Source organism: Hyperolius riggenbachi, chromosome 6 (assembly GCF_040937935.1).
Source record: "Hyperolius riggenbachi isolate aHypRig1 chromosome 6, aHypRig1.pri, whole genome shotgun sequence".
Classification (NCBI taxonomy): domain Eukaryota; kingdom Metazoa; phylum Chordata; class Amphibia; order Anura; family Hyperoliidae; genus Hyperolius; species Hyperolius riggenbachi.
The window spans coordinates 9,606,871-9,629,004 of record NC_090651.1 but is presented as its reverse complement, the minus strand read 5'-3'; the positions used below and the strand labels follow the sequence as shown (position 1 = coordinate 9,629,004).

The following is a 22,134-nucleotide window of genomic DNA, read 5'->3' as shown; positions in this document are numbered from 1 at the left end:
TGTTAGTGACACCCTCTCTGGTGTCACTCACACTCTGTCCTTCCTACTCTCAGCCTAGCTCCTCCCTCGGGAGAGTCTAGGCCTACGGAAGGAACATTCCCCTGTGTGTTCTCAAAGTATTTCCGTTGCATAACACTCACTCGTTACTCAGGTGTCCAGAGGTTAGTGTATATCTGATTATCGGTGATACTGCAGATCATCTATAATCGGTTATATTCTGCATTGTCGGTGATACTGCAGTTCACCGGTGATCAGACCCTCTCTGTGTTACATCGATCGTTACACTTACACTGTTAATGGCAGGGTTCTTAAACTTTGCACAGTTGGTCACTGGGTGACTGGGATTAATATTCAGAAAAGTGGGTGGAGCCTACAAAAGTGAATCAAACTTCACCTATTGCAGTAGGAGAACAGAGGCGCCAGCAGGATAAAAGTGGATAAAAACTTTAAAATTTGCTGGGAGGAAGTGGTGGACTTACCTCCATAAAGCAGACACGAAAGACTGTCTGAATAGTAGTCACATTTATTAATTAGTACCCCAAAACAGTGCATCGCTTGGCAGCCAGATTATGTCTGGCTAACATGCGATGTCACTTCCCTCTATACCAATATCCCCCATTCCTTCGGTCTTCAAGCCTTACAATATTATTTAGCCACCAACCCTTCCATGCCACCTACACAACAAACCTTCCTTCTGCAATGTGCAGAATTCATCTTAAAAAACAACATATTCACATTTAATGATAAAATTTACCATCAGACGAGTGGGACCGCGATGGGGAGCTCGTTCGCCCCCTCGTATGCCAATCTTACAATGGGGCTCCTGGAAGTACTTAAACTATCCACACATCATCCGTTTTCCGACAACATAGTACTATACAAGCGGTATATTGACGACCTAATCTTCATCTGGAAAGGCGACGCTTCACGCATTCCACATTTTGTCAGTTACCTCAACTCTAATACAGCAGGACTCCAATTCACACACCACCACCACATTTCCTCCATTGAATTCCTTGATCTCACTTTATACATAGAATCGAATCACATTATGACAAAAACATACTTCAAACCAGTCGATGCCAACAACTACATACATTTCAATAGCTTTCACCACCACCCTTGGATTACTAACACCCCCTACAGTCAATACAGAAGAATACATAGGAACTGCACGGACCAATCACAATTTGACATTCAATCAGAGATCCTTACCAAAAAAATCACAGACCGCCATTACCCCAAAAAACTGATCAAAGATGCAAGATACAGAGCCAAACATCCCAACCCTCATACCACTACCAAACAACCTACTAATACTACATGCCCCCCCAGATTCATCACTCGTTACAATGCCCAACATCTGTCCATCCGCAATATCCTAAAAAAACGATGGGACATCCTTATGCAAGACCCCTATCTACGACCTATACTACCCACAACACCATCAATTACATATAGGAGAGCACCAAATCTCCGCAATCTCTTAGCGCCAAGCAAATTACGTATACCAAACCAACCCACCACCCTTCAAACACAGGAGCCTGGTTGTTTCCCTTGCAACAAAAACCGTTGCACAGCCTGTCAATTCATCAACACCTGCACATTCTTTGTGTCCTCCAGTACCGGTATTCAATATCCCATAAAAAAACACCTCACCTGCGAATCTAAATTTGTCATCTACCTCATTTCATGTCCCTGTCGACTCCAGTACGTGGGGAGGACTACACAGTTGGCCCGCAGCAGAATCGGACAACACAAAAGAAACATCACTAAAAAATTCCCCCTTCACAGCGTATCACGGCACTTCTGCACTCACCACGCCAATAACCCACAATTCTTCAACATTACACTAATTGACTCAATTGATGCAAGTTCGTCAAACGCATTCGAAAAACTAAAAAAATTTGAAATGTTCTGGATACAAACTATAAGAACCCTCAGTCCTGAGGGTCTAAATGAAGTTCTGGAAAAAATTTACTAAAATACCTCCTGTACCGTTTTTCTTTTATCTTGGCCGCTCTCTTTTACCCTTTTTTTGTCTTGTTTCATGACTTTTTATTTATTGTATTTTATTTTATTTGTCCCAATAAGTTTTAGTGTAACCGTCCATTTTTACAACTACACCTCTGGCTTGATTATTATTCTACATATTTTTATGTCAAAAAGTGTAATTTGGTTTGATTGTTATGTGCTTTTTTACCAGTTGCTACAATTGTCCAGGACTACTAAGTTGATCCATATTTGGTTATTTTTTATATTATATTTATGTTTCTATTAATTTTTATGGTGCTTTTACATGTCTATTTATTCTATGAATTTTTATGTTGCTCTTACATGTCTATTGATGCTTGTGTCTTAGGACCGGGTCATAACTTTTTGGTCCACTAGATGGCAGCTAAATACTTTTACACATCAATCCCTCTGTCAAATATACTAATTTTATTCCCACTGGATCGAATCATTATATTTATTTAAATCTTGAAAAAGACCTTTGCATATTCTTTTTTACTTAATTTATTCTTTTGCCCATTTACAGCATCCAAACACCAATGAGTAGATAATGCCCCGGCCGGGATTTGAACCCTGGTCTCCCATGTCAAAGGCAGTGCCCTTAACCAGTACTCTATTCAGCTAGTACACTATTCAGCTGCACATTTTGTAACCATGATACCTGTATCCGCCCCCCAACTACCCAATACACCGAACACAGGTGGCTAGAGCCCATTGGCTACTCACAAGCCCGCCCTAACCCCACCCACCCTTCCCAAAAACCCAATTCACTGAACACAGGTGGCGAGAGCCCATTGGCTGCTCGCACACTCACCCTAACCCCGCCCACCAAATACCTCCCATACATCTAATTGGCCCTTTTAGCAAGAACCTGTATATATAAGGAGTTGAGCATCCTCACCACTTCACTGAGGCGTTACACCTGCTATTGCTGAAATTCTGGTGAGTTCTTTATGTTATTTTATTTGCACACTTTACCCTGTATTTCTGGCCCCCTGTTCTCTTCTCAATGCTCTATTACCCATTACTCTTGCTGACATATACCCTTTTCCATTACCAATACCACTCATTGCAAATCTGTGTAAAATAACACCCCATAGCCCATTACTATCACGAGCACCATAGCCTCTACCCCCTATTGTCTACTTGCACACCCAACTCTTTTATGCCATCTCCACGAAGCTATTTATTTCATATGGTATGCTTTATGATATGCAATATATTAATATGCAAATTTGCAGAATTTACTATAGCATAATGTACTGTCTCTTGTCTATAGTCTTGTCCCCATTTTTATTGCCTGATGAAGCGGGCTGGGCCTGCGAAACGCGTTGCACTGTTTTGGGGTACTAATTAATAAATGTGACTACTATTCAGACAGTCTTTCGTGTCTGCTTTATGGAGGTAAGTCCACCACTTCCTCCCAGCAAATTTTAAAGTTTTTATCCACTTTTATCCTGCTGGCGCCTCTGTTCTCCTACTGCTATACCGTGTCCACCCCTGGTGGAGGGGTGATCTACCCCCTTTCGCATCTACAGAGAGCGACTTCTTATCCCTGAGTGAGGACAGGTCTAATCTCCTCACCTGCCTATACAGTGGTTGCCTTTGTGGTAACCCATGTTTGTGAGTATAATTTTCTCACGATAACCTTTACTTCATTTATGCTTAACATACTACACTATATTGGGCTCTCGGTTTCTCTACTCTTTAAACTTCACCTATTGCTTTTCAAGGGGAATATTTAATTGCTGCCATTCTTGCACTGTTAATGGCACAGGCCTCAAACGTGGTACAGTTGGTTATTGGGTGACTGGGGTTCAATTTCAGAAAAGGGTGTGGAGCCACAAACAGCCAATCAGATTTTTTCATTTCAATGCAAATTATTGATACCAAAGACTGCAACGCTCACAAACTTGGTCAGTGAGTAATTGTGTGTTAGGGTTAGAAAAAGTGGGTGGAGCCGACACCAGCCAGATACATTCCCGGGCAACGCCGGGCAATCAGCTAGTAGTTTTAATATAAACACTGCTACTGTGCATAAAACCCACACATTTTATCTGCCTATATGTCCTGGTTATCACAAGATTTTAATTATGTCACTACTAGTACAAACTATGTTGACAATATATTATTTGGAAATTAAGGTGTATTTTTTTTTTCAATGTTTTTTTTCTTTCACTATTTTCATGTGTGCGTGCACGGGAATGCACGTCCACGCGCGGGAGCACGCATACGCACATGCACAGCAGCAGCAGCAGCACTGTCTGACTTATAAAAACGTCCTGGAGCCGTTAAGAGGCGCTAGCAGGACGTTTTTATACGTCAGGTTGTCATTAAGCGGTTAAACGAAAGGTTGATCTCAAAGGTGTAGCAACAGCCATAGCACCTGCTATGGGGGCCTGGTGCATAGGGGGCCCAGGTAGTACTTGATGTACTCACCAACTTTCTTATGTTCCTCCACCCTATGATTTTATGTGCCCATGGACTACATGCAGTGCAGATCACACGAGAATTCAAATCTCCCAGTTACCTCACATCCAGAGGGTAGAGGTAGGTGGTCATATCCATAAGGTAGAGGTAGGTGGTAACATCCCAAGAACGCCTACATCTTATGGCCCCATGTTTTGCTATGCGGCCCCATAATGTCCAGCTATGCCACTGGTTGATCCTCTTGCATGTGTATGAGGTGTAGCCATTACGTACAGATATTTCTCCGACTGCTGCAGCGAGTGGCATTGGACTGCAAATGCTAGCCTGGTACACACCTTCAACTTGGATTGGCCAATTACTGACCAATTTTACACTTCCATGTAGTATGAGCCCTTGTTCACACCGCAGGGGTTTCGGCTTCTTTCTGCCCGCCTGCGTTTTTTCAAAACGCCCCCCGACCGCGTGGCCAATGAATGTCTATGGGAAGGTACATATCAACGCGGGTCGTTCGTGGTGCGGATAGGAAAGCGGTGCGTGTTCCATTTTCGAGGAGGTTCCGCCTCAATGGAAGGTATAGGAAAATCGGTGAACGCGTACAAAAATGCGCATGAAGGCGATTGCGCTTGCGTTGTTAAGAATAAACACCTTTATATTTTATTATTTTCCGGGTCAAAGAGTTCACTTCCTGACTTGCGTCAGGGAGGGAATTACAAAACCGCTCGAAAAAACGCTTAGAAAACCGCTAAGCACAAAAACGAATCGCACACCAAAGCGCTGGGAATTGTGAAAAAAAAGACGCCTAAAAAAAACCCCAACGCGGGCGGACACGCGAGCCGAACGCAATGTGAACAAGGTCTAAGAGGTTACCTACACAATCTACTAATAAAATCGGTTGCCTCAAATTCTACATGGAGGGGGTAACATTGGTCAGTGATTGGCCAATCCTAGTTGAAAGTGTGTACCAGAATTTAGTCTGTGAGAGATATTTCAGATCCTCCTGAGTAGGAAGCGGCAGGTTCTCTTGATAAGTGCCTGACTCTTTGGCTAACATGGAGTTACCTATCAGCTAACAAAAATAATGTAAATGTATTTTGGCAGCCGTGCTTCAGTACTATAACTCTTCTTATTGTAAAGCAGCTCTTTGAACCCCTCATCGCTCGTGTGGCAATGGCCCCCGTGCAGCTGCAGTCCTTCTCATTAGCGCGTGCGGATAATTAGCGGAGTCGAGAAGAGGAAGGTGTCGCTTGTGGGGGATCGATGCTCTGTGTACTTTTTACACAGTCAGACCAAGAATAGACTTGGGAGGCGCGCACCATACCGATCCCGCGGCCCAGGTTACTCAGACGGACATGTTTCCATGGAGACCGCTGATTGGAGTTGATTTTGAAATTCCTGCTCTAATGAATGTTTCTCCTTATTACTTTGGCCTGTAAGTCAGTTGTGGAATGTGGCTCTCTGACTCTGGGAATCGGGGCTGGAGATTAGACATTAAATCGCTGCAGCTTATGGCGGCACAGGGCGGACGGGCGGATCTGAGCTCTGCAGACAGCGCAGAGACACTTCTGCTACCTATACCGGGGCGGAGGGCTACTTAATACTATGGCTACCTGTACTGGGAGGAGACTCATCGGCTACCTGAACTGGGGGCTGAACTAAGACTAGGGGCACATTTGGCTTCCAGTATGGGGGGTGGGGAAGAGGCACAGCTGCTGCCTGTACTGGTGTGCCCCCTCTGTCAAATTTAAAGGATACCCGAAGTGACATGTGACATGTTGAGATAGACATGTGTATGTACAGTGCCTAGCACACAAATAACTATGCTGTGTTCCTTTTTTTTTTTTTTTTTTTGCTTTCTCTGCCTGAAAGAGTTAAATATCAGGTATGTAAGTGGCTGACTCAGACAGGAAGTGACTACAGTGTGACCCTCATTGATAAGAAATTCCAACTATAAAACACTTTCCTAGCAGAAAATGGCTTCGGAGAGCAAGAAAGAGGTAAAAAGGGGAAAATCTTATCAGTGAGGGTCACACTGTAGTCGCTTCCTGTCTGAGTCAGGACTGAGTCAGCCACTTACATACCTGATATTTAACTCTTTCAGGCAGAGAAAGAAAAAAAGGAACACCTTTTATTTGAGCCTAGTTATTTGAGTTCTAGGCACTGTACATACCCGTGTCTATCTCATCATGTCACATGTCACTTTGGGTATCCTTTAAGAACCCTTTGTTGTGACCTACATGTCAAAACGTTTGGCTACCCCTGGTCTACAGGCTTCCCCAATCATCGCCTAGCCCACCGATCCTCACAGAGCCCAACATCCTCTTCATCTTGTGGCCACGGTCCAAGCTGTGGATGAGCGCCTCTAGACTGCACATGCACAAATAAGGTCTGCGCATGTCCGGTAGAACAAAGACACTCATGCATTGCATTTTTTCCCATCATGCATGGCCACTTTGTCCTACTGGGCATGTTCAGACCTTACTCAAGCATGCCCAGTCTGGATGGACTCGTCCACAGCTGCTAGAAGACATGCCCTGTCCAGTAAGTGTTGAGAAATTCTGCGCTAGATCGGTTGGTGGGCTTAACCTCCCTGGCGGTAAGCACGGGCTATGCCGCCGGAAGGCACCGCTCAGGCCCCGCTGGGCCGATTTGCATAATTTTTTTTTTGCTACACGGAGCTAGCACTTTGCTAGCTGCGTGTGCAATCCGATCGCCGCCGATCCGCCGCTATCCGTCGCGCCGCAGCAGCCCCCCCCGACCCCGTGTGCTGCCTGGCCAATCAGTGCCAGGCAGCGCTGTGGGGTGGATCGGAGTCCCCTTTGATGTCACGACATGGCAACGGGGGAAGCCCTCCAGGAGATCCCGTTCTTTGAACGGCATCTCCTGATCTCCGATCGCTGGAGGCATCCGCATGCTATTTCGTCAGCGGTGATATGCGGCGATTCCGCACCGCAATAGTGGAAACGGGCCCTAATACACTGTGACTGTGCAGGATTGGGGTTTAAAAAAAAAAATCATAACGATATTAATGTTAGCTAATTTGTACCTTTTAAAGTACAGTACTCTTAACGTTAACTAACTATAATACACTTTGTGCAGGATCGGACTGCGCACTGCATCACATTTTAAATATAACTACAATTTATTATATTGCGATGTGTTTTTATGTAAATATCAATGATTTGAAGATAAAAAAATAGCAATTAATCCAGTTAAAAATAATAACTTTAAATGAAGACTACTATCAAGAGCGTTAGTTATTAATATCAATTAAAAAGTTATTTTTTAAGGAGACGATTTCTGAACGATGAACTGTTAACGTTAAATAGCAATAAGTGGAAGACGGATTAGCGGCATAACCGTACGCCATTATTCGCAGGCGCCATTTTCGTATAGATCCCTGATAAGTATTTGTTGGACTTGTAAGCATGGACTCTGGGGTTCCTCAGTTCTTAACAAAGCATTGTCTAGGTAAGAATAAACTTAGTGAAATAAGTTGCCTATTCTGAGGTGAGGACTGATTAGCCCACATGCAGTGTGGTTGATTGTTGTGGGGTTAGTTGTACATTAAGTGACGTTTACTCTCGAATAATATGTTGTACTTTAATCCAAGTAGCTGTAGCCTCAGGGCATTCCCACGTTATGTGCCTTGTTCTTGGCAATTTCTCCAACACAGATTGGGCTATCAGGTGCAAAACAGGCTAATCTGACAGGAAGCTTGAGGCTCGAGCTACCATAATTGTTGATGATCATTGGAGATTGCAGATCTTCTGACCGACCTTTCAGGTACTGATCAAGGAGAGATACTTCGTGGATTGTGATTCTGTTTGCAAGTCAATAGCTATGAATGTGGGTAGCTTGGTAATACTGGTTTGCTGGGATTGTATCAGGTGGGAAATCTGTGGCAGTGAGATTCAGCTCTTAGCTGTTCATCCGGTTCCTCTAAGTCTTCTTGGGTCCAGGGTGTAGTGTAGAGTGGATCTGCCTCAGGTCCTTAGAGCCGCTTCCTCTCATATCTAAGCGTTGAGTGGCTAGCTGCTCCTCAGTGACTGTGGATGTGGGTCTTCCGTCCACCCATTAGATTGACTGTTGTAGTATCATTCCATCAATGTAAGGTCTTCTTGTATTGTCTGTGGTTTGTGCTGTTTGGCCAATTACAAAATTGTCCTCTTTCCCTAGCATCTAACCTAGTTTATTATGCAACATTCAAGTCGGTACATACTGTATAATATCTATTGTGTTCTAACTACACCTCTTAAAGAGACACTGAAGCGGAAAAAAAATATGATATAATGAATTGTGTATTATGAATAATTACTCGAGGATTAGCAGCAAAGAAAATATTCTCATATTTTTATTTTCAGGTATATAGTGTTTTTTCTAACATTGCATCATTCTATAATATGTGCAGATTACACAACACTCAGCATTCAAAATGATTCTTTCAGAGCAGTCTGTGAACTAATGACCTCTCCTCTGGCAGAGAAAAAGACATTTGTTTACTTACAGTTGAAATGATAAAAGTCAGATAACAGCCCTCTCCACATAGAGATTAATGGCTTTTTTGTATAGAGATAACAGCTGGAGTTTCTTAACTCTTCCTGTACTGGAAACAATTAGACTGATGTATCTGATCTTAATGTTTTATTTCTTAGCTGTACTACACATACAAATCATAATATCATCATTTTTTTTTCGCGTCAGTGTCTCTTTAATAGCTGTCTATTTGGCCACACCCATTTTCAGCTCATGCCTTTGCAGTTTGTCCCTCTTTCCCATTCTTAGGGGCGCGTTCACACTAGGGGCGTTTTTTGCCCTCTTTTTCAACGCAGGCAATTTTCAAAATCGCCCACAAAACGCTTGTGCAATGAATGTCAATGAGAAGGTTCATATCAGCACGTTGCGACCACTTTGCTGTGCCTGTACCATTTTTGAGGCGTTTTTGTTATAATGGAGGGTATAGGAAGAGCGCTAAACGCTCACAAAACCGCTTTATGCAGCGATTGCGTTCGCGTTTAACCACTTCAGCCTGATGGCAATTTTCACATATGTGCGCTGCTCCCATTCATTCGCCAATAACTTTATTACTACTTATCACACCTAAATGATCTATATATTGTTTTTTTCAGGACAAATTAAGCTTTTAGTGTGTGAAGTTTTGTTTAGTAATTACCTTATTTTCTATGCAATTTAAAGGGAAATTAAGGTAAAAAAAATAGAAAAAACACACTATTGTTCCATTTAAATCCATTACAGCTTTACAATAAACAGTGCTAACTATAAGTTAAACCTCCAAATTTAATTTGCTTATCCTTCCTGGTTATTGCAACGTTTAGATTATGTCCCTAGCACAATGTATGGTGACAATATTGTATTTGGAAATAAAGGTGTCTTTTTTTCTGTTTTGTGTGTTTTGCTTTCGCATTGTACACTATCGATGATTACGAGACCTTATGTGCAAAAATAATAGTAATATACCCTCATGGCATACATATTTAAAAAGCAACGTTGCTAAGGAAACAATACATGTTTTTTCTAGTATATTCTGTCACTTTGTTTTCATTTTACAAGCCAATTATTTTGGTACAGAGTATGCAAAAATTTAATTGCTTTTGATTTAGTTTGTGGCTAAAAAGAATACACAAGACATGGGCCTCAAACCTAAAACTTTCTAAACTCCATTCTACAACTTACTAGCGTTAAAATGTTACCATATAAGTCTCTTGTAGTTGTGCTTAGACTTTCCCAAGTTTGATCATAATTTTGAAAATTACTTTTTTATGTTAGATTGAGTTTGTCCCTACCCATTTTTTATGTGATGTGCGTCCAACCTTTAAGACACACCAAAATGTATTCTACAACTCGTCACGGTTAAAATGATACCACATGTGCCTCATTTAGTAACAAACTGGTGGTGCACTGACCACAAATACACTGGACAAATATTTTCGTCCAGTTGGGCTCAAGTGGTTAAAATACATTGTATTCTTTTCCGGGTCAAAGTGTTCACTTCTTGACTTGCGTCAGGGAGGGAATGACAAAACCGCTCTGGAAAAGTGCTGAGAAAAGTGCTTTTACCAAAAACGCAGCGTGCAGTGGAGCGCTGGGAGGGGAAAAAAACCCCTTCGCACAAAATTGCAAAACGCTTGTGTTTGCGATTACGATTTTAGATGTGAACGAAACCTTACTGTGGATGTTGGCCGGTATGATGCATACATTCCCCTCTGGAGCTCATGGGGTTTTTTTTTTTTTTTTTTTCCCTGCAATATCTGCGGTGTATACTTCTGTCTAGATGTACTGATACGAGTGCCGTCCTGCTGGGCTCATTCATATCGCATAAGAAGCTTCTGTTCTACTGACTGTGTGGCCATTGTGTATACATGTGACAGGAAGTTTCTGTGTGGCCATTGTGCATACATGTGACAGGAAGTTTCTGTGTGGCCATTGTGTATACATGTGACAGGAAGTTTCTGTGTGGCCATTGTGTATACATGTGACAGGAAGTTTCTGTGTGGCCATTGTGTATACATGTGACAAGAAGTTTCTGTGTGGCCATTGTGTATACATGTGACAGGAAGTTTCTGTGTGGCAATTTTGTATACATGTGACAGGAAGTTTCTGTGTGGCCATTGTGTGTACATGTGACAGGAAGTTTCTGTGTGGCCATTGTGTGTACATGTGACAGGAAGTTTCTGTGTGGCCATTGTGTGTACATGTGACAGGAAGTTTCTGTGAGGCCATTGTGTATACATGTGACAGGAAGTTTCTGTGTGGCCATTGTGTATACATGTGACAGGAAGTTTCTGTGTGGTCATTGTGCATACATGTGACAGGAAGTTTCTGTGTGGCCATTGTGTATACATGTGACAGGAAGTTTCTGTGTGGCCATTGTGTGTACATGTGACAGGAAGTTTCTGTGTGGCCATTGTGTATACATGTGACAGGAAGTTTCTGTGTGGCCATTGTGTATACATGTGACAGGAAGTTTCTGTGTGGTCATTGTGCATACATGTGACAGGAAGTTTCTGTGTGGCCATTGTGTATACATGTGACAGGAAGTTTCTGTGTGGCCATTGTGTATACATGTGACAGGAAGTTTCTGTGTGGCCATTGTGTATACATGTGACAGGAAGTTTCTGTGTGGCCATTTTGTATACATGTGACAGGAAGTTTCTGTGTGGCCATTGTGTATACATGTGACAGGAAGTTTCTGTGTGGCCATTGTGTGTACATGTGACAGGAAGTTTCTGTGTGGCCATTGTGTATACATGTGACAGGAAGTTTCTGTGTGGCCATTGTGTATACATGTGACAGGAAGTTTCTGTGTGGCCATTGTGTATACATGTGACAGGAAGTTTCTGTGTGGCCATTGTGTGTACATGTGACAGGAAGTTTCTGTGTGGCCATTGTGTATACATGTGACAGGAAGTTTCTGTGTGGCCATTGTGTATACATGTGACAGGAAGTTTCTGTGTGGCCATTGTGTATACATGTGACAGGAAGTTTCTGTGTGGCCATTGTGTATACATGTGACAGGAAGTTTCTGTGTGGCCATTGTGTATACATGTGACAGGAAGTTTCTGTGTGGCCATTGTGTGTACATGTGACAGGAAGTTTCTGTGTGGCCATTGTGTATACATGTGACAGGAAGTTTCTGTGCGGCCATTGTGTATACATGTGACAGGAAGTTTCTGTGTGGCCATTGTGTATACATGTGACAGGAAGTTTCTGTGTGGCCATTGTGTATACATGTGACAGGAAGTTTCTGTGTGGCCATTGTGTATACATGTGAAAGGAAGTTTCTGTGTGGCCATTGTGTGTACATGTGACAGGAAGTTTCTGTGTGGCCATTGTGTATACATGTGACAGGAAGTTTCTGTGTGGCCATTGTGTATACATGTGACAGGAAGTTTCTGTGTGGCCATTGTGTATACATGTGACAGGAAGTTTCTGTGTGGCCATTGTGTATACATGTGACAGGAAGTTTCTGTGTGGCCATTGTGTATACATGTGACAGGAAGTTTCTGTGTGGCCATTGTGTGTACATGTGACAGGAAGTTTCTGTGTGGCCATTGTGTATACATGTGACAGGAAGTTTCTGTGTGGCAATTTTGTATACATGTGACAGGAAGTTTCTGTGTGACCATTGTGTGTACATGTGACAGGAAGTTTCTGTGTGGCCATTGTGTGTACATGTGACAGGAAGTTTCTGTGTGGCCATTGTGTGTACATGTGACAGGAAGTTTCTGTGAGGCCATTGTGTATACATGTGACAGGAAGTTTCTGTGTGGCCATTGTGTATACATGTGACAGGAAGTTTCTGTGTGGCAATTTTGTATACATGTGACAGGAAGTTTCTGTGTGGCCATTGTGTATACATGTGACAGGAAGTTTCTGTGTGGCCATTGTGTATACATGTGACAGGAAGTTTCTGTGTGGCCATTGTGTGTACATGTGACAGGAAGTTTCTGTGTGGCCATTGTGTATACATGTGACAGGAAGTTTCTGTGTGGCCATTGTGTATACATGTGACAGGAAGTTTCTGTGTGGCCATTGTGTATACATGTGACAGGAAGTTTCTGTGTGGCCATTGTGTATACATGTGACAGGAAGTTTCTGTGTGGCCATTGTGTATACATGTGACAGGAAGTTTCTGTGTGGCCATTGTGTGTACATGTGACAGGAAGTTTCTGTGTGGCCATTGTGTATACATGTGACAGGAAGTTTCTGTGTGGCAATTTTGTATACATGTGACAGGAAGTTTCTGTGTGGCCATTGTGTGTACATGTGACAGGAAGTTTCTGTGTGGCCATTGTGTGTACATGTGACAGGAAGTTTCTGTGTGGCCATTGTGTGTACATGTGACAGGAAGTTTCTGTGAGGCCATTGTGTATACATGTGACAGGAAGTTTCTGTGTGGCCATTGTGTATACATGTGACAGGAAGTTTCTGTGTGGCCATTGTGCGTACATGTGACAGGAAGTTTCTGTGTGGCCATTGTGTATACATGTGACAGGAAGTTTCTGTGTGGCCATTGTGCATACATGTGACAGGAAGTTTCTGTGTGGCCATTGTGTATACATGTGACAGGAAGTTTGTGTGTGGCCATTGTGTATACATGTGACAGGAAGTTTCTGTGTGGCCATTGTGTATACATGTGACAGGAAGTTTCTGTGTGGTCATTGTGCATACATGTGACAGGAAGTTTCTGTGTGGCCATTGTGTATACATGTGACAGGAAGTTTCTGTGTGGCCATTGTGTATACATGTGACAGGAAGTTTCTGTGTGGCCATTGTGTATACATGTGACAGGAAGTTTCTGTGTGGCCATTTTGTATACATGTGACAGGAAGTTTCTGTGTGGCCATTGTGTATACATGTGACAGGAAGTTTCTGTGTGGCCATTGTGTGTACATGTGACAGGAAGTTTCTGTGTGGCCATTGTGTATACATGTGACAGGAAGTTTCTGTGTGGCCATTGTGTATACATGTGACAGGAAGTTTCTGTGTGGCCATTGTGTATACATGTGACAGGAAGTTTCTGTGTGGCCATTGTGTATACATGTGACAGGAAGTTTCTGTGTGGCCATTGTGTATACATGTGACAGGAAGTTTCTGTGTGGCCATTGTGTATACATGTGACAGGAAGTTTCTGTGTGGCCATTGTGTATACATGTGACAGGAAGTTTCTGTGTGGCCATTGTTTATACATGTGACAGGAAGTTCCTCTGTTTCCTGAGACCTTGGCTGTTTACAGTGTGTGACTTGGATATTCTATATTACTGAAGAACTTTGTCTACATGTATAGGTGTGCCTTTGTCTCCCCTGGAAGATATATTTAGTATTATTTTGTTGCTGTGTTATGCTACCCTGCAGCTATTGGCAGTCCAGCAGCAGACCCTGATTCATTGAAGGACAACTGAAGTGAGAGGAATATGGAGGCTGCCATATTTATTTCCTTTTAAGCAATACCAGTTGCCTGGCTGTCCTGCTGATCCTCTGCCTCTAATACTTTTAGCCAGAGCCCCTGAACAAGCATGCATCAGATAAGGTGATGCTGACATTGTCAAATCTGACAAGATTAGATGCATGCTTGTTTTTGGTGTGATTCAGACACTACTGCAGCCAAATAGAACAGCAGGACTGCAAGGCAACAGGCAACATCACGCCTTCAGTCACATGCCCATCACGCCTTCAGTCACATGCCCATCACACCTCCAGTCACATGTCCATCACACCTCCAGTCACATGTCCAGCAGACCTCCTGTGACATGTCCATCACACCTCCAGTCACATGCCCATCACACCTCCAGTCACGCGCCTATCACACCTCCAGTCACATGTCCAGCAGACCTCCTGTGACATGTCCATCACACCTCCAGTCACATGTCCATCACACCTCCAGTCACATGTCCAGCAGACCTCCTGTGACATGTCCATCACACCTCCAGTCACATGTCCAGCAGGCCTCCAGTCACATGTCCAGCAGGCCTCCAGTCACATGTCCATCACGCCTCCAGTCACACGTTCATCACGCCTCCAGTCACACGTTCATCACGCCTCCAGTCACATGCCCATCACGCCTCCAGTCACATGCCCATCACGCCTCCAGTCACATGCCCATCACGCCTCCAGTCACACGCCCATCACGCCTCCAGTCACACGCCCATCACGCCTCCAGTCACACGCCCATCACGCCTCCAGTCACACGTCCATCACGCCTCCAGTCACACGTCCATCACGCCTCCAGTCACACGTCCATCACGCCTCCAGTCACACGTCCATCACGCCTCCAGTCACACGTCCATCACGCCTCCAGTCACACGTCCATCACGCCTCCAGTCACACGTCCATCACGCCTCCAGTCACACGTCCATCACGCCTCCAGTCACACGTCCATCACGCCTCCAGTCACACGTCCATCACGCCTCCAGTCACACGTCCATCACGCCTCCAGTCACACGTCCATCACGCCTCCAGTCACACGTCCATCACGCCTCCAGTCACACGTCCATCACGCCTCCAGTCACACGTCCATCACGCCTCCAGTCACACGTCCATCACGCCTCCAGTCACACGTCCATCACGCCTCCAGTCACACGTCCATCACGCCTCCAGTCACACGTCCATCACGCCTCCAGTCACACGTCCATCACGCCTCCAGTCACACGTCCATCACGCCTCCAGTCACACGTCCATCACGCCTCCAGTCACACGTCCATCACGCCTCCAGTCACACGTCCATCACGCCTCCAGTCACACGTCCATCACGCCTCCAGTCACACGTCCATCACGCCTCCAGTCACACGTCCATTACGCCTCCAGTCACACGTCCATTACGCCTCCAGTCACACGTCCATCACGCCTCCAGTCACACGTCCATCACGCCTCCAGTCACACGTCCATCACGCCTCCAGTCACACGTTCATCACGCCTCCAGTCACCCGTTCATCACACCTCCAGTCACACGTCCATCACGCCTCCGGTCACGCCCATGACATCTTCTGTCCAGTAGGCCATGCCACAATGAGCGAATGATTATTATCATTGTTGAAATCACGGCAGTTCTTTTCACCGATCCCCAATGTTTCCTTCTATTAACATTCAGAGATAAGCAAGGACACACTTTAGTAGCAGGACGTAACCTTGAGCACAATGTAATTACACTCTTATTAGGTAATTAAATTTATCTTTACAGATCTGTGCGCCGGGCCAACAATGCGGACATTCCAGCAGTAAAGTGGGACCAGAGATACAGAGGGACAGCTGTGAGACCTGTAGGAATAAAGCAACATTTTTTATTTTCATATCAGTCTCTGAACTGATCATTGCATGTAATGCCAGGAGTGAGGAACGCTGGAAGCAAAGCATGGTGGGAAGGATGGGTGGGGTGAGGACCAGCTGGGACCGGCTGAGGGTGGGCGGGGTCACACATCGGCTGGTGGGAGGAGACAGGAAGATGAAGAATCCTCCACCACAACACTGGTAATATTTATAGTTTGATGAATAATGAGGGAAGGTTTCTGAGGGTAGCAGGAAATTTGGGTACACGACGATAATGGACAATTTTGGGCGCTCCATAGACGCTAATGCAAATATCGTTAATGCGATGCCCAAAGCAGAAATTCGGGCACCTGTTAAATATCATTTTGAAACATTAGAGATTAAAGTTTTTGAAATATATCATTTTGAAACTTGCAACGTTATAGTTTTTGTCATATTATATCGTTTGTAGATACAAATATTTTATTGTTTGTATGTCAAAATTGTACATTTGCAAGAGTGTTTGTGCAGGAGGGAACGGTTAGGGTTGGGCATCAGGAAGGGTGTTTTTTGGGTGGTGGTGGGTTAGGCACCACCAGAAAGGGGGTCTTAGAGTTAGGAACCACGGGGGGTGGGAGGGGGTCTTAGGGTTAGGCATCACCGGGGGGTCTTAAGATTAGGCACCACCAGGGGAGTCTTAGGGTTAGGCAACAGCAGGGGGGTTTAGGATTAGACACCATCCAGGGGAGTGTCATAGGGCTAGGCACCACCAGGGGGGTCTTAGGACTAAGCACCAATGGAGTCTTAGGGTCTTAGGGTTAGGCACCACCAGAGGGGTCTTACGGTTGGGCATGACCAAGGTAGTCTTAGGGCTCGGTACCACCTGGGGAGGGGGGGGGGGTGGTCTTAGGATTAGACACCACCAGGAGGAGTCTTAGGGTTAGGCACCACCAAGGGGGGTGTCTTAGGTTTAGCTTCCACTAGGAGAGGTTATAGAGTTAGGAACCACGGGGGGGGGGGGGGGGGGGGGGGGTCTTAGGGTTAGCCACAACCAGGGGGGAGTCTTAAGGTAAGGCACCGCCAGGCGGGTTTAGGGTTAGGAATCGTTAGTGGAGGGTTCTGTGTGAGATTAGGGTTACGTTAAAGTGAACCTCCAGACTAAATATCTACTCAGCAGCACTGAAAAGGCCTGGTGTTTCTTTAACAGTTTCACAGCAGCAGAGCTTTGCTTTTCTTACCCAAGCCTTTAAATTTTGAATTTGAGATTTGAAGCCTAGCGCGCAGCTGGGAGGGGTGATCAGGACACAGGACAGTCTCATGCTCCTGTCACCTCCCTTTCAACCAAAAAGATGGCTGCCCCCATGAAAAAGATGGCTGCCCCCACAAAATTACAAACATTTGCCTGTTCTTTTAAAACAGGGTGGGTAAGAGATTACCGTATATTACCTATCTATTTTAATGACAGTATGTTTGTTTAGGCTGGAGTTCCCCTTTAAGCTGTAGAAAAATATCAGTAAGATATTATGCTGTTTTTATTATCATTATCAATTTTCATTCCATGATATTAACACGATAATATACACCATCTACACTTTAGAAGTGAAGCCTTTTGGTAGATTGTTTACATGTTTTCGGCTTTACCCTGCGCCCAGTTCAAAGTGGTCTTTATCATTTGTAAAGATTTCGTCTTTACCCCGCACCCATTTCTCCTCGCCCCTCTATTTCATGCATGCTTTCTGAGGACAGTTCCCTGTGATGGCTTTCTGTCTAGTAACTCTTCTCTCCCACTAGAGGGAAGCCTTGTTGCGTTTCCTTCTGTCGTATTTGATCCCCCTGTAAAGTGATGATATTTACGTTGAGGTGCTACCACCAGTCAGGTGCAGACTATGGAGAGACATGCTGGATTCTCCCGTCAATCCTTCTCCGTTTCTTCTCTCTCAGGATTTTCACCGGCGTCCTTGGATTTATTTAACAATTCGGTGTTCTTCCGCTTTCTCCGAGGGTCTTGTGTGACTTTTTATTAGCTACAGAAGGGGAGGTGTGTGTGAAGTTGTTGCTTATCTAAGTTCCATCTCATCTGGTCCCAGTTTTTCCTGCATCTGCCTCGGTTTCTGGCCACATGAAAGCTTTGTAGTTCCTCCGGCAGCTGCTGCAGTTACTGTATTGTGGTATCTTTCCCACACAGGCACAACCCCCCTCCTTTTATCTGTCACCACCTCGATGTCCTTAATATGCTGTATGAATGTCGTTCCTCTCCTCTTGTCTGCTCACAGCTGTGCCTCATCAGCGGTTAGGACTATGAAACGGTTTTTAATGTCTCATTTTCTCTTTCCTTGCAGGATCTTCCGGAGGGGACATTCAAGAAGCTGAGATACATGAAAACACGAGTGGGGACAGTTCACCAGAAAGAGGCTTGCGTTCAGAGGAAGCCAGCAGCTGTGGCCAGAGACTTCCTGTCACTCTCGTAGCAGTTGAGCCCGGAAACTTGTGTGATTGGCTCGTTGGCGTCGGTGGTTCTTGGTTTACCTCGGAGTTTGACAATGTTGGCTAATGATATCAACGAGACCCTTCAGATCCCAGAACTGCACATCCCGAATCTGTCTGACAGCACCTCAGCCACGAGCAGAAGCAACACCCCCAGCCAACGCCGTCGGCGCTTCAAGATGAGGCGATCGAAGGCAGCCAGGAACCGAGAGAGCGCCGACGCCTTGGATTGTAGCGGGAACCTGGAGTATCTACAGCTACCATCTATAGAGATCACGCCATCCAGCGATGAGGACAGCGTTGTCTCCAATTCCTCCACTCCCAGCACCTCTCCCCGGCGCCACGGCCTTCGACCGCACTCCTGGTGTGGCTCATCGGCGAAGAACGGCTGTGAGGTGGAAGTTATCGCCAACAGCGAGAGCAGGTAGGTACCCCATGAGTAACCTCATAATCGTGTTTGTTGTCAATGGTTCTGGTCTGAGGCATTAAATGCGTTTATAATGTAAGTGATTTGAAGCATTAAATGTATGATGTATATCTGTCATAAAGCCTCATTTTTAGTGCAGCATTTGTAGTCCGCCTTCAGTCCCTGCGCCATAGAGGACAACCTCAAAGTCCAGGTTTTGTTGGATCTAGCTGGCCCTTATCTTGATAGAAGTTTGATCAGGCTGTCCCTCCACGGCCTCTCTGTGGTTTCTGTGCAGAAGATAGCCAGGAGACCACTCTCCTACTGAAGATGCTAATTTAGGGATTTTTTGTTTCCTTGGCAACAAGGCACTTTAGTAACCGCTGCAGTTCCAGTGTGAAAGTTTTCTGTACTGGTCACAGTCTACGTGTTGCTTTCTCTCTGGTGTAACGGTAGAGAGAAGTACGATGGACGGAGCACAAGGTAAGCATTACCCTACGTTTCCCAACTCATCCAAGAAGTAGGGACAACGAAAGAATCTATTCTCTATATATTTATTAGTATTTGTTCTTTCCGGGGCTGATCCAAGCCTTACAGCCTGCACGTCGGTGCTGTGACATTTACTTTTCCAGTACTACAAGACTTCTAAGTCTACTACTACGAAATATGACCCAAAACTGGTCAATGTAGTAGGTGTGACAAATCCTGATGTTGGACAGTGGATGAACAGCTCATGATAAGAGGTGATCAATAATATGCTGGTAATATTGGAATGCAGGCACATTTAAAGGGAACCTGAAATTAGAGGTATATGGAAGCTGCCATATTTATTTTCTTTTAAACAGTACCGGTTTCCTGTCTTGGCTCTGCTGATCCTCTAATACTTATAGCCATATACCTTGAACAAGCATGCAGCAGATCATGTGTTGATCATGTGAAGTGTGACTGCATTAGCTGCATGCTTGTTTCTGGTGTGATTCAGACACTACTGCAGCCAAATAGATCAGCAGGACTGCCAGGCAACTGGTATTGTTTAACAGGAAATAAATATGGCAGCCTCCATATCCTTCTCAATTCAGGCGTCCTTTAAGAAAAGGCAAACCGCTGGATCTTTCAGAGACTTCCAACCCAACGTCCTCCAAGCCCCCACTGTTGCTGCGTGCGGACTCCCGGTACATATCTGAGAAGAGCTTGTCAATATATATTATGGTATATTTCGGCAAATATTCTGGTGAGTGCGGCTGCGCTTGCACCAGTCCGGCCATGTCTGCGCAGTACGCTGCAGCTGATCCTACGAGATCCGTGCTACTGAGCAGGTGCACTACAGCCGCACCGACAGCATGAAGAGGAGCGCGGACGTGATAATAAAGGGGGTCCCGGGCAGCTCTGGTGGTCTCCAGCAGGACGTGGAGGATTCAGAAGCTTCCATCTTCTTAGGTAAGTATCTTATTTTTTGAGTGAAAAGAAATCTTATATCATCATTAATTTTACATGGTGTACGGTTAATGAATAGAACATTTATAGCAAAGAAAAGAGTCTCTTATTTTCATTTTCAGATATATAGCTTTTTTTTATTTTTTTTCCATCATTCTGTCACATTTGCAGTTTTAAAACAACACTCTGTATTTTAAATCACCTCGGGAGGGGGAAGCCTCAGGGTCCCAATGAGGGTTCACCCGACCTCTGCAGCTGCAGGCAGTCCAGCGCTGGCTCCCCCGAAGCCTCCCACAACCCTCCCCCGACAAGCCTGACAAGAGGATCTATTTACCTCTCCGGCATCCAGCGCAGGCGCACTAGCTGCTCTTTGTTCAGGTGAGGCGGAAATAGCCGAACCTGATCTTATCCGCTCTACTGCGCAGGCGTAAAGGACTTGTACCTGCGCAGCAGAGCGGATTGATCGCGTTTGGATACGTCTGCCTTAACCTGAAGGAAGAGCTACTGCGCCTGCTCTGGATCGCGGTGGGTAAATATTTACATCGCTGCACTTCAGGAGACCCTGGCAGGCTAACGGAGGGACAGAGGAGGACGGGGGAAGCATTGTTAGGATCCCGAGGCTCCCCCCTCCCGAGGTACGTATCCCCCAGAGGGATTTTCTTTTTTTTACAGATCCTCTTTAACCTATAAAACAGAGCAGAAATAATGACCCTTTGAACTTTCCTGCAATAAAACCTTATCTCAAGCTGTTCTTCTTGGTTGTTTAAAGTGGATCCGAGATGAACTTTAACTCATTGCATAATCGTGTAACTTTCATATACTTTATAGGGCATTCTTCAAGCCAAATACTTTTTTGTTTTGTTTTAATACTCTAATTCCCTATAAACTAAACAAGCCACGCCCACAGCTTCTCCAGAGTGCCTTGGCACTCTGAGCCTTAGTAGCAAGGGCTTATGGGAGCTCAGTCTGGGCAGGAGGAGGAGGAGGTGCTACCAGCCAGAGATTTCAGAGGCAGAGGGAGGAGGAGAGGGGAGTGAGATGAGGGCTGGAGATGCAGAGCAGCTTTGCCTGTGTGTAATGTGACAAACTGAATATGGCTGCCCTCATTGTATCACAGGAAGAAATAATTATAAACTGTTAATGCTGTTTGCAGCTAGATTTGCTGTGTAAACTTTCTAAACTTTAGATAAGATATATAGACAAGTTACTTGTTCTAGTTAGGTTTTCATCTCGGATCTGCTTTAAGTGCTTTAGAAAACAGGACGGTATTCCCCCAGTGGGTGGAGTAACTCAAAGAAGCTATTTTGAATAGATAACTGAGTTCTTTTTTATCCCTTCCTGTACGGGAAAACAATATAAGACCCTTTTCTGTGCTACTAATGTTCTATTTCTTAGCTGTACTACACATACAATTCATTATATCATACGTTTATTTTCACTTCACGTTTGCTTTAAGGCACACCTGAGTCGGAAAAAAAGATACCTGAGTAGCAGGAAGCTGGGTGGTCCAGAGTCTCCCTGTATCCTCCTGCAGCCCACCTGTTCCAGCGCAGGGATCCTCTGCACTTCCTGGACACACTCCCAGCTGTAGACCAGCCCATCTGGAT

General features: G+C 44.8%; 1 protein-coding gene across 10 annotated transcripts in view; it reads left to right on the top strand.

Moving 5' to 3' along the window:
• GRAMD1B (GRAM domain containing 1B) overlaps positions 1–22,134 on the top strand; it is a 464,835-nt gene that overhangs the window by 43,720 nt on the left and 398,981 nt on the right. For 9 of the 10 annotated variants that reach the window (XM_068238823.1, XM_068238819.1, XM_068238822.1 and 6 more), the window contains exon 2: positions 18,543–19,111. In XM_068238823.1, the coding sequence (XP_068094924.1) occupies positions 18,744–19,111 (368 nt within the window). In that variant the 5' untranslated portion in view covers positions 18,543–18,743. Of the gene's footprint in view, positions 1–18,120; positions 18,242–18,542; positions 19,112–22,134 lie in introns of those variants that run through there. The other variant, XM_068238813.1, reaches the window with a different exon arrangement.